Below are 14,198 nucleotides of genomic sequence, written 5' to 3'. Positions count from 1 at the left end.
TATAACTATAGGTGTACTGAACAGAGCCTGGAGTATAACTATAACTATAGGTGTACTGTACAGAGTCTGGAGTATATCTCTAGGTGTACTGTACAGAGTCTGGAGTATAACTCTAGGTGTACTTTACAGAGTCTGGAGTATAACTATAGGTGTACTGAACAGAGCCTGGAGTATAACTATAACTATAGGTGTACTGTTTAGAGCCTGGAGTTTAACTATAGGTGTACTGTACAGAGCCAGGAATATAACTCTAGGTGTATTGTACAGAGCCTGGAGTATAACTCTAGGTGTACTGTACAGATCCTGGAGTATAACTATAACTATAGGTGTACTGTACAGAGCCTGGAGTATAACTATAAGTGTACTGTACAGAGCCTGTTGTATAACTGTGTAGATTACATAATATAGGTCTACATAAATGCTGCATATCATTATTATGAAGGGGACCCTTGCATCAGGCCTTTGAAATAAGGGGAGACAATCCAAGTTTACTATTGTGATCACATATCTGGCTAAGACTCACCATTCACAATGATGGGCCATTGTTATATAAAATCAAGTTTGCCAGTAGTGTTCTCATCACACTACTACCTGACAGTGTATCAGATCCAGAGGTATCGTGTCAGCAATCACTTTCACCCGGACCACAGCGAGGTTTCTTCATAGTTGCAATCTCCTCTTCAAGCAACCGAATACGCTTGTCTTTTAGAGTTATCTGTTCTTTAAGACTTTTGATTTCCTCCATCTGACTGAAGTAGGCTTTCCTTAACTGAAAAACAGATGTGACAGGATTCTTAATTTATTCTGACATACATCTTATATTTTATGAATTATTTCAAAGCTTTTGAAACACTAAGGAATCGTCCATCTGCCGAACATCTTACCTGTTAATTGTTACCTGTAATGATATACCCGACAGATTCGGATGTACTGGACTTTATGACAGAATGACTCACCACTTTCTAATATACAAACATTTCCTAGGTACTTCGCTTCCTTTTGATTAGAAGTCCAGTACTGTGAGCACTCGTAAATAATAATTACCGTCAACATTCATTTTATGGAATTTAATTGAAGCTCAATTTTGATAATTTACTGTTGTTCCAAAGAGTTCTGGAAATTACAAAGACAATTTTACAAGACGACTACCGACACACACTGAGGTAACACCCTACATATACACAAAAAGACTGTAGAGGTAGGAAAATCTTGACACACTCACTCACCCTTTTTATCAAGTACCAAATCTACATTATACAACAGTACCATATTGTGGGATTCGAAAGTTTTTACAACAAGAGGCCCAGAGGGCCTGTATCTTTCACTTAGATATTTGAGCAATCATGGAGAAATATTCTCAATAAAAACACTTTTGCAAATATTTCCAAATATTGAGTCTGGCCTTGGCTTAAGAATATTCCAGACTAAATGAAACTTTATACTTACATGCCATTCCATCATTTCTACCTATTCCACAACACCTGCGAATACTTACACCATCTTTTCACAGACATTTTAACTATTTACTAAAACATCATTGTTCTATTTAACTATTTACTATAACATCATTGTTCTATTTATCTATTTACTATAACATCATTGTTCTATTTAACTATTTACTATGACATCATTGGTCTATTTAACTATTGTTCTATTTAACTATTTACTATAACATCATTGTTCTATCTAACTATTGTTCTATTTAACTATTTACTATAACACCATTGTTCTATTTAACTATTTACTATAACATCATTGTTCTATTTAACTATTTACTATGACATCATTGTTCTATTTAACTATTGTTCTATTTAACTATTTACTATAACATCATTGTTCTATTTAACTATTGTTCTATTTAACTATTTACAATTACATCATTGTTCTATTTAACTATTTACAATTACATCATTGTTCTATTTAACTATTGTTCTATTTAACTATTTACTATAACATCATTGCTCTATTTAACTATTGTTCTATTTAACTATTTACTATAACATCATTGTTCTATCTAACTATTGTTCTATTAAACTATTTACTATAACATCATTGTTCTATTTAACTATTGCTCTATTTAACTATTGTTCTATTTAACTATTTACTATAACATTATTGTTCTATCTAACTATTGTTCTATTAAACTATTTACTATAACATCATTGTTCTATTTAACTATTGCTCTATTTAACTATTGTTCTATTTAACTATTTACTATAACATCATTGTTCTATCTAACTATTGTTCTATTTAACTATATACAGTTTGTTGTTTGTCACTATATGCAGGACATCGCTTTGTTCTTTAAATTTAGATGTCTTTTGACAACTGTACGTTGTTCTGATGGCGGACCACCTATAGTTGGCTGAAATGTGTCAACTGGTTACATTTGCCGAGCTCCCCATTTGCCCATTTGATGTTGTCTGGTCATGTCTTCTTTTGAAACTAGATAGACATAATTGTCTCATTGGCACACCACTGATGAACCAAAAGACCAGATCTAAATCTATTTGCATTTATCATCCCTGTTTATGCCAAATATATGATACTAAATACTATTACTCTAATACATCATTTGTGTAAAGCAAAACATGTTTTTCATACATCCGAGTCATCATAAACGTTAGTTACATTGGCTGTTTATTTACATAAATATAGATAAATATGTATTCAAAGCTATCAAGTCTTTACCTCAGCAAGCTGATATATCACAATAATTTTAGAAAGACATCCTTTTTAAAAGAAGTTAACTTTCTTTTATCTCTGCTACATGTTTCATCTGTAGTTATTGTAGAAACGTCTTAAAAATAACACAAGTTAATTAAGCTCCATGGTTCTTTTGAAGCTGTTTTCATTTTAAAAACATTTGACCCCTTTTACCTCAAGGTCAAGGTCATTTATTTGCACAAACTTCAAAGCCCTTCACCTGAGCAAGCAAAGAAATATATATAATGTGTCAAGGCTTTTAGGTTCTGTAGATCAGCTGTTTAAACAAAATTTTCCTGACAGACAGAAGCTGCACCATCTCAGGCAAGCTTCAGGTCCACTACATCCACGTATCTATGTACACCACAACATTAAGCAGCAATCAGGATCTGTTAACTCCTCACAGTGGCATTGACTCATTCTAACAACATCAAGGGGAACTTCTACAATTCCAACAACTCGTGTTTCCAACTTGCATTTCTCAGAACTCCAAATCAATCTTACAATTCTACAAACCAAGGAGATCCCCGGTACTGGCACTAATGTACTTACACTAGGTATACGTCATGCTATACTATTCTGATACTACACAGAGATCAATACACATCTCTGAATGTCTAGTAATTATACCAGCTTTCTGATTGTTCTGGGTTTGATATAGACAGGTTACTTAGTTCATCAAGTTTCATCTGACAAACTCAAACTACACAATACATATAGCGATATAATAAACTACACAATACATAGAGCGATATAATAAACTACAAAATACATAGAGCGATATAATAAACTACACAATACATATAGCGATATAATAAACTACACAATACATAGAGCGACATAATAAACTACACAATACATAGAGGGATATAATAACCTACACAATACATATAGCGATAAAATAAACTACACAATACATAGAGGGATATAATAACCTACACAATACATATAGCGATAAAATAAACTACACAATACATAGAGGGATATAATAAACTACACAATACATATAGCGATATAACAAACTACACAATACATAGAGCGATATAATAAACTACACAATACATTAATACAAGGTCATTAATTTGAACAAATTTGGTAGCCCTGATTGCTACAGGCCAAATATCAGTACCCTGGGCCTTTTGGTTATTGAGAAGAGGTTGTTTGAAGATTTTAAGACATTTAACACCTGTGACCTTGAAAGTTGGTCAAGGTCATTCATTTGAACAAACTTGGTAGCCCTTCATCCCAGCATGCTACTGGCCAAATAGCATCACCCCGGGCATTTTGGTTATTCAGAAGAAGTTGTTTAAAGGTTTTAAACATATTTGACCCCTGTGACCTTGAAAATGGATGAAGGTCATTTATTTGAACAAATTTGGTAGCCCTTCATCCCAGCATGCTACTGGCCAAATATCACCACCTTAGGCCTCTTGGTTATTCAGTAGAAGTTGTTTAAATGTTTTAAACATATTTGACCCCTGTGACCTTGAATATAAATCAATGTCATTTATTTGAACAAACTTGGTAGCCCTTTATCCCAGCATGTTACTGGCCAAATTTATGCACCCAAGGCCTATTGGTTATTCAGAAGAAGTTGTTTAAATGTTTTAAACATATTTGACCCCTGTGACCTAGAATATAAGTCAAGGTCATGTATTTGAACAAACTTGGTAGCCCTTCATCCCAGCATGCTTCTGGCCAAATATCATCACCCTAGGCCTTATGGTTACTGAGAAGAAGTTGTTTAAAGTAAAATGTTGACGACGGACGCCGCACCATGCCATAAGCTCACTTGGCCCTTCGGGCCAGGTGAGCTAAAAAAGAACACTTTAGAGTGTCAAATTGCCAATCGTCTTTTTAGTTGTTCTTCATGATGAAATCATGAGGTAACAGAATAATTAAGCAAGTTTAATTACTGGCTGAAAATGGTCAATTCTAGCACGGACTTAGATAGCAATCTAATTCCGTGGTCTGACCTACGAGTCGAAANACCCTAGGCCTATCGGTTATTCAGAAGAAGTTGTTGAAAGGTTTTAAACATATTTGACCCCTGTGACCTTGAATATAAGTCAAGGTCATTTATTTGAACAAACATGGTAGCCCTTCATCCCAGCATGCTTCTGGCCAAATATCATCACCATGTGCCTCTTAGTTATTCAGAAGAAGTTGTTGAAAGGTTTTAAACATATTTGACCCCTGTAACCTTGAATATAGGTCAAGGTCATTTATTTGAACACACTTGGTAGCCCTCCATCTCAGCATGCTTCTGGCCAAATATCATCACCCTAGGCCTATTGGTTATTCAGAAGAAGTTGTTGAAAGGTTTTAAACATATTTGACCCCTGTGACTTTGAATATAAGTCAAGGTCATTTATTTGAACAAACTTGGTTGCCCTTCATCTAAGCATGTTACTGGCCAAATATCATCACTCTAGGCCTCTTAGTTATTCAGAAGAAGTTGTCTAAATGATTTAACATATTTGACCCCAGTGACCTTGAATATGATTCAAGGTCATTCGTTTGAACAAAGTTGGTAGCCCTTCATCCCAGCATGTAACTGGCTAAAAATCATCACCCTAGGCCTCTTGGTTATTCAGAAGAAGTTGCTTAAAGGTTTTAAACATGTTTGACCCCAATGACCTTGAATATAAATCAAGGTCATTTATTTGAATAAACTTGGTAGCCCTTCACTTCAGCATGTTACTGGCCAACTATCATCACCCTGTGCCTCTTGGTTATTCAGGAGAAGTTGTTTAAAGGTTAAAAACATAATTGACCCCTGTGACCTTGAATATAAGTCAAGGTCATTTATTTGAATCAACTTGGTAGCCGTTCACTTCAGCATGTTACTGGCCAACTATCATCCCCCTGTGCCTCTTGGTTATGCAGGAGAAGTTGTTTAAAGGTTAAAAACATAATTGACCCCTGTGACCTTGAAAATAAATGAAGTTCATTTATTTGAACAAACTTGGTGGATCTTCATCCCAGCATGTTACTGGCAAAAAATCAACACCCTAGGCCTATTGGTTATTCAGAAGAAGTTGCTTAAAGATTTTAATGTATTTGACCCCTGTGACCTTGAATATAAGTCAAGGTCAAATATTTGAACAAACTTGGTAGCCCTTCATCCCAGCATGCTTCTGGCAAAATATCATCACCGCAGGCCTTTTGGTTAAGGAGAAGAAGTTGTTTAAAGTAAAAAGTTGACGACGGACGCCGCCCCATGCCATAAGCTCACTTGGCCCTTCGGGCCAGGTGAGCTAAAAATGAAGCAAAATACATCTAATCTAATCAATCTTCTAACAAATAAATGGTACTGCATGCCAACTGATCTCACACAAGGAAATGTCACCCAGCATTCAAGGCACGCTTTCTGAAACTATGAACGCCACACAATCGTAAACTTACTGTTCACATCAATTAGTACATTATAACCTACCTCAGATTCATTCAATGACACTTCCTGCCACAGGTGCATTGTGGGTAAAGTGTTAGGGCTCGGAGAGGAAGCCCATACTTTCTTGATGTGAACTTTCTACAAGAATAAGATCACCATGGCGACAGGTATATACACAAGCAAGAACTGAGTACATGTAGAATAAGGACGGCAAAGCAAGACTAACATATGATATACATGTAGAAAAGTCGGGAAGCAATGTAAAACAGGAAAATGGCTCCATTTCTCCAGGAGACAGGAGAACATTTCAAACTGCTGAAGAATGACTGGTAATCAGTATCAATACAAATTCCTATAGGCTCAGTAAATTCAGATCAGATCTGTTCAAAATACAAATATTTAGTGGAGCTGAAGTTTTCTGTTTCACATTGATACAAAAACTACAAAGTAAAGACAACAACTACATAGAGTAATGATAAACTTATTGTGCTACAATAGTGTTACTGTTTGAAGGTGCTAACAAACATCCACCAAAATCATGATACCGCTGCTGATGATGACAAAATCCTGTACAATCATGGAAACTCTAACAGAAAAAAAACATTTAAAATTGCAATAAATTGGTTCCAGTATATTTATCTCTCATGTGAATTTTTTTCTGTGTCCGTCCAAAATTACAGGACATTTCTCTGCATCAGATTAAATGCAGTTTCTTGTGGGATGCCTTTGTGTTAAGTTATATTTATTATTAAAATCTGCATTAAATCAACTGCATGTTTCATGGAATCCTTTGGATGAAAGTTTGTTTGTTTCACCGGAAAACAGGACAGTATCATAATGGGGAAAAAAGGATAAAGTAAAGTTAAAATAAAGTTAAAATGAACTAGACAAGATAACACAGAGATAAGGTCAGGGTGAAACCTGTCTTATCCAACACACATATCTGGTACACAGGGTTGTCTGTAGTATTGATAACAACAAGAGTACTGCAGGGGGGCAATATATACACATCAAAGTTTCCTCAGAATCAACCCATCAAAGTTTCCTCAGAATCAACCCACCCAAGTTTCCTCAGAATCAACCCATATGCTCACCATATCACAATATGTGCAACATTATATATAAAACCTTAGTTTGTAATCTCACCAGATGTGTCAGTTGTGTTTGTGTTGGATAATACAGATTGCACCTTGTAAGAATCACACTATTAAGATGCAGTGCAGACTTTAATTATCTATCAAATCCTGGTATAAAACAATGATCACATCCAGTTTATTTTTAATATCCAAATATATTTTAGTTTAACTGAATATAAAAATCACCATCCTCACCAACTGTAGAAACAGGATCTGACAATCTCTACATAAAACATGTTTACCGTAGAAACAAGAAGGTGACTATAATCATATGTACAATTAAAATCTGCCACACTACTCCCCCCTTTTTATGTTTGTCTTGAAACACCACTACATCCCAGGTTCTATTACTCCCTGTCACCACAGGGAGGGCCACGGTCACCATTTGTAACAGGAAAGAGAGCGATGTGCTTCCATCGGGGATCGAACCCTGATCTCCAGGTTCCTAGTCCAACGCTCTACCACTGAAGCTAGAAGGCGACTGTAATCCTATGTACAATTAAAATCTGCCACACTGCAGTAGAGAGTAATGTCTAACTCAGGTTAATTATGATGGGAGATAATACACTACCAAACAGGTGAGAGATTGTCATTACAAATAAATCAGTAGGCTGATTTCTTAATTGGCTAGGAGTACAGAAATGAAATATTTGATGAATTGCAAACTAATTTTGGGGATGTTCAGATCTTGAAGTTAATATCATTAAGAAAAATCTGAGAAATTTTGATAACTGGATCTAAGAAAGGAGGTTGATTTTGTCAAATATCTCATGTGGAGTAAAGAAATAATAACGTTACTCAGGAAAATAAAGACCTGTCTACTTCGTTCATACTACAGTGTAGTCTGTGCCTTGTACTGTATTGGATTAAAATTCTGTTTAATCACATCATCATAAAACAGCACAAAAAGACCTTATTTAGCATTGTAATACTTTCTTTTTCCTTAAGTCAACATAATGATTGAATGGGATTGTATATTCAATTTCAAGCTGGTATGAATGCTAAAATGCCATTCGGTCCTTATCTTTACATTAAAATCCTATAGATATTATTGACCAAAATACAGATATTCCCTGTCAATATTGAAGTGTTTCTGTTCAAAGCAAAGGAGATTCCTGTAATGGACTAACGTCACCAAAGTGTTTGCTTCTAAGGGTTGTCCCATGTTATTTGAGGTGAGAGGAGAAGCTTCAAAAGGATGCTGATCTAACTGCATTCATAGTGCTATGAACGTAATGTCTTATGGTAGTGCTTAAAGAGGATTTTGCAGGTGAAATGTACATATAGAATTTGGCAATTCAAAGATCACAATCTTGACAAAATGTTTTTCTCTGAGAGACTATAGTCTTTGAACAATTTTTGAGAGGCCTTGTTTGCTTTTATGGTGTGCGAGTCTGTGCTACTGTTGTTCAGTCTTCAGACAAACACTTTATGTATGTATGCACCTTAGTACTGACCATGTAGAGTGTGGGTGAAATAACTCACGCACAAAGAAACAAGGAACCATTCATGTAAATTTTCATTACATTGCGTCAAACCTACAAATTACTGCGATTTCATGGGAAAAGAATGTTGAAAATCCAATCAAAGAATGGTATGCATTTTGTTAGTGTCCCCCCTAAATCATTTCCACTACTAAGGAGGTTAACACATGATGGCAGCAATGAGTTAAGGGTTCCTAGTCAAACTAGCTCTCCTTCAATAATATTGTATTAAATTTTAACAGTGATGTTGAGTCAGTTCTCACATAATATGGGGTCAGCACATTTATCTGAACACATTTATGAAATTTATCATTGAATGCATTTATCATATTGGGTTTACATAATTAACCAAAAAGCAGAGATTTTTGAAAGCTAAAGTCAAAAGATTAGTTATAATCAGAAATTGAGTTGAAGTGAAGTCTCTATAGAAGATGACAGTTCTAGTGTATACAGTAGTGGATAGCTCTAATCTGATTGGTTAATATGTTGAATTATAATTAGTTTGATGGGTTAGTCACCATGCGGATACATTCCCAGACTTACATGATGCTGGTCCTCTGGCAGTTGAGGCTTGTATCCTAGTAACAGATCCACAGACTGTGTGCTGGGGGAGGGCTTATTGTTCAAATGTTTCATTAAAGGGGGACAATTATGATTGCTGTGATTTGAGGAGGAATTAATGTTTGGTCCCCAATCTTGTTTTGATGAATTTGTTGACATCTAAAATAACAGATAAGACAATCAAAGAAAAGGAAAAATCTTACAAATCATGCATTTGAGAGAAAATTGACAATCTCCAACATTCAACAGGGCTGCTTTTATGTAACCAATTCAACCAGATAGACCAGTTTTATTGTTTATGAAATAGAGACAAACCTAGTTATCTAGAAAGACTAATGACACAGGTTTTAAAAGACCAGTAGTAACATTGTCAGACTAGCAAGGCTTTACCCCTCAGCCTGGTATTGTTACATTTGAACGCAGAGAACCATCTTTATTCCACAAAAAAAAAAATTAGTGGTAAATACAGATAGGACTAAAGTTCCTTCAAAGTGCTTACTCCAATGTTCCTCTGATTTGGCGTGTTCTGTCAGTAGTAACACATTTCAAAAAAATATTAACCACTGTCTCCCATCAACTTACACACTACACCAGCTCCATCCACACACTACACCAGCTCCATCCACACACTACACCAGCTCCATTCACACACTACACCAGCTCCATCCACACACTACACCAGCTCCATTCACACACTACACCAGCTCCATCCACACACTACACCAGCTCCATTCACACACTACACCAGCTCCATTCACACACTACACCAGCTCCATTCACACACTACACCAGCTCCATTCACACACTACACCAGCTCCATTCACACACTACACCAGCTCCATTCACACACTACACCAGCTCCATTCACACACTACACCAGCTCCATTCACACACTACACCAGCTCCATTCACACACTACACCAGCTCCATTCACACACTACACCAGCTCCATTCACACACTACACCAGCTCCATTCACACACTACACCAGCTCCATTCACACACTACACCAGCTCCATTCACACACTACACCAGCTCCATTCACACACTACACCAGCTCCATTCACACACTACACCAGCTCCATTCACACACTACACCAGCTCCATTCACACACTACACCAGCTCCATTCACACACTACACCAGCTCCATTCACACACTACACCAGCTCCATTCACACACTACACCAGCTCCATTCACACACTACACCAGCTCCATTCACACACTACACCAGCTCCATTCACACACTACACCAGCTCCATTCACACACTACACCAGCTCCATTCACACACTACACCAGCTCCATTCACACACTACACCAGCTCCATTCACACACTACACCAGCTCCATTCACACACTACACCAGCTCCATTCACACACTACACCAGCTCCATCCACACACTACACCAGCTCCATTCACACACTACACCAGCTCCATTCACACACTACACCAGCTCCATTCACACACTACACCAGCTCCATTCACACACTACACCAGCTCCATTCACACACTACACCAGCTCCATTCACACACTACACCAGCTCCATTCACACACTACACCAGCTCCATTCACACACTACACCAGCTCCATTCACACACTACACCAGCTCCATTCACACACTACACCAGCTCCATTCACACACTACACCAGCTCCATTCACACACTACACCAGCTCCATTCACACACTACACCAGCTCCATTCACACACTACACCAGCTCCATTCACACACTACACCAGCTCCATTCACACACTACACCAGCTCCATTCACACACTACACCAGCTCCATTCACACACTACACCAGCTCCATTCACACACTACACCAGCTCCATTCACACACTACACCAGCTCCATTCACACACTACACCAGCTCCATTCACACACTACACCAGCTCCATTCACACACTACACCAGCTCCATTCACACACTACACCAGCTCCATTCACACACTACACCAGCTCCATTCACACACTACACCAGCTCCATTCACACACTACACCAGCTCCATTCACACACTACACCAGCTCCATTCACACACTACACCAGCTCCATTCACACACTACACCAGCTCCATTCACACACTACACCAGCTCCATTCACACACTACACCAGCTCCATTCACACACTACACCAGCTCCATTCACACACTACACCAGCTCCATTCACACACTACACCAGCTCCATTCACACACTACACCAGCTCCATTCACACACTACACCAGCTCCATTCACACACTACACCAGCTCCATTCACACACTACACCAGCTCCATTCACACACTACACCAGCTCCATTCACACACTACACCAGCTCCATTCACACACTACACCAGCTCCATTCACACACTACACCAGCTCCATTCACACACTACACCAGCTCCATTCACACACTACACCAGCTCCATTCACACACTACACCAGCTCCATTCACACACTACACCAGCTCCATTCACACACTACACCAGCTCCATTCACACACTACACCAGCTCCATTCACACACTACACCAGCTCCATTCACACACTACACCAGCTCCATTCACACACTACACCAGCTCCATTCACACACTACACCAGCTCCATTCACACACTACACCAGCTCCATTCACACACTACACCAGCTCCATTCACACACTACACCAGCTCCATTCACACACTACACCAGCTCCATTCACACACTACACCAGCTCCATTCACACACTACACCAGCTCCATTCACACACTACACCAGCTCCATTCACACACTACACCAGCTCCATTCACACACTACACCAGCTCCATTCACACACTACACCAGCTCCATTCACACACTACACCAGCTCCATTCACACACTACACCAGCTCCATTCACACACTACACCAGCTCCATTCACACACTACACCAGCTCCATTCACACACTACACCAGCTCCATTCACACACTACACCAGCTCCATTCACACACTACACCAGCTCCATTCACACACTACACCAGCTCCATTCACACACTACACCAGCTCCATTCACACACTACACCAGCTCCATTCACACACTACACCAGCTCCATTCACACACTACACCAGCTCCATTCACACACTACACCAGCTCCATTCACACACTACACCAGCTCCATTCACACACTACACCAGCTCCATTCACACACTACACCAGCTCCATTCACACACTACACCAGCTCCATTCACACACTACACCAGCTCCATTCACACACTACACCAGCTCCATTCACACACTACACCAGCTCCATTCACACACTACACCAGCTCCATTCACACACTACACCAGCTCCATTCACACACTACACCAGCTCCATTCACACACTACACCAGCTCCATTCACACACTACACCAGCTCCATTCACACACTACACCAGCTCCATTCACACACTACACCAGCTCCATTCACACACTACACCAGCTCCATTCACACACTACACCAGCTCCATTCACACACTACACCAGCTCCATTCACACACTACACCAGCTCCATTCACACACTACACCAGCTCCATTCACACACTACACCAGCTCCATTCACACACTACACCAGCTCCATTCACACACTACACCAGCTCCATTCACACACTACACCAGCTCCATTCACACACTACACCAGCTCCATTCACACACTACACCAGCTCCATTCACACACTACACCAGCTCCATTCACACACTACACCAGCTCCATTCACACACTACACCAGCTCCATTCACACACTACACCAGCTCCATTCACACACTACACCAGCTCCATTCACACACTACACCAGCTCCATTCACACACTACACCAGCTCCATTCACACACTACACCAGCTCCATTCACACACTACACCAGCTCCATTCACACACTACACCAGCTCCATTCACACACTACACCAGCTCCATTCACACACTACACCAGCTCCATTCACACACTACACCAGCTCCATTTACACACTACACCAGCTCCATTCACACACTACACTGTAATACTCTGTGTTCTGCCAGCAGGACTATATGTACCCCGACATACGACACTATTAATAGAATTGTACCAAACAAAAAACAATCCCAGCACACAGCATGGATAATAAAAAATAATCATAAATATATGAAAACATGCAGGAATTAAGTAGACCGGATGGCCCGAGGACTTGACTGGAGGTGTCCAGATAATCAGGTGCCTTATGACCCGCGGACTTGACTGGAGGTGTGCAGATCATCAGGGGCCTTATGACCCGAGGACTTGACTGGGGGTGTCCAGATAATCAGGCGCCTTATGACCCGAGGACTTGACTGGAGGTGTCCAGATAATCAGGTGCCTTATGACCCGAGGACTTGACTGGAGGTGTCCAGATTATCAGGTGCCTAATGGTTTACTTACATCACTGTTGTTATCTGGTCCAGTGAACCCGTTGGTTGGTGGATCATTCCCGGCGGGAGATGTTGGTGTCCAGGTTTTCTTGACCGCTGTCCTCGAGACTTGACTCTGTTCAGTGGAATGTGACTTGTCCAGATCTAATGGCTTGACCCTCCTGTCTAAGCTCTGGTCACTGTCAACAGGAAATGATATCATGATGGTCAGTTTAAGGTGGCGACCATTCACAAAAAAAATACAACATGTCACACTTTAGTTAAGGAATAAAGTTCAGCTTTGTAAAAACTGAGTTAGGTTGGAAGGTGATGGGGATCGAGAGCTTCAAATATTAAGCTGATTTAAACATGCCCAAAATTGTTCTAAAGAGAGCCCTTACAATGTCTGAAGTGAGCACTAACAATGTCTGAAGTGAGCACTAACAATGTCTGAAGTGACCCCTAACAATGTCTGAAGTAAGCACTAACAATGTCTGAATTGAGCACTAACAATGTCTGAAGTGAACACTAACAATGTCTGAGGTGAACACTAACAATGTCTGAGGTGAACACTAACAATGTCTGAAAA

The 14,198-nt window shown here is 39.3% G+C and overlaps 1 protein-coding gene across 7 annotated transcripts in view; it reads right to left on the bottom strand.

Annotated features, from left to right (window-relative positions):
- The window catches only part of LOC110455611 (coronin-2B-like), a 118,575-nt gene that overhangs the window by 26,402 nt on the left and 77,975 nt on the right, over positions 1–14,198 (bottom strand). For 2 of the 7 annotated variants that reach the window (XR_002463471.1, XR_002463470.1), the window contains exons 16-19: positions 13,641–13,809; positions 9,267–9,443; positions 6,146–6,241; positions 524–769 (exon numbers count right to left, since the gene is read on the bottom strand). Coding sequence is in view for 5 of the 7 variants with exons in the window: in XM_021505817.1 (XP_021361492.1) it covers positions 623–769; positions 6,146–6,241; positions 9,267–9,443; positions 13,641–13,809 (589 nt within the window). In the remaining 2 variants the exon portion in view is untranslated. Of the gene's footprint in view, positions 1–523; positions 770–6,145; positions 6,242–9,266; positions 9,444–13,640; positions 13,810–14,198 lie in introns of those variants that run through there. The other 5 variants (XM_021505817.1, XM_021505816.1, XM_021505818.1 and 2 more) reach the window with 4 other exon arrangements.

Source organism: Mizuhopecten yessoensis, unplaced genomic scaffold (genome assembly GCF_002113885.1).
Source record: "Mizuhopecten yessoensis strain PY_sf001 unplaced genomic scaffold, ASM211388v2 scaffold8333, whole genome shotgun sequence".
NCBI lineage: Eukaryota > Metazoa > Mollusca > Bivalvia > Pectinida > Pectinidae > Mizuhopecten > Mizuhopecten yessoensis.
Note: the sequence above shows the minus strand (reverse complement) of the source record. Positions and strands in the feature narration are given on the sequence as shown.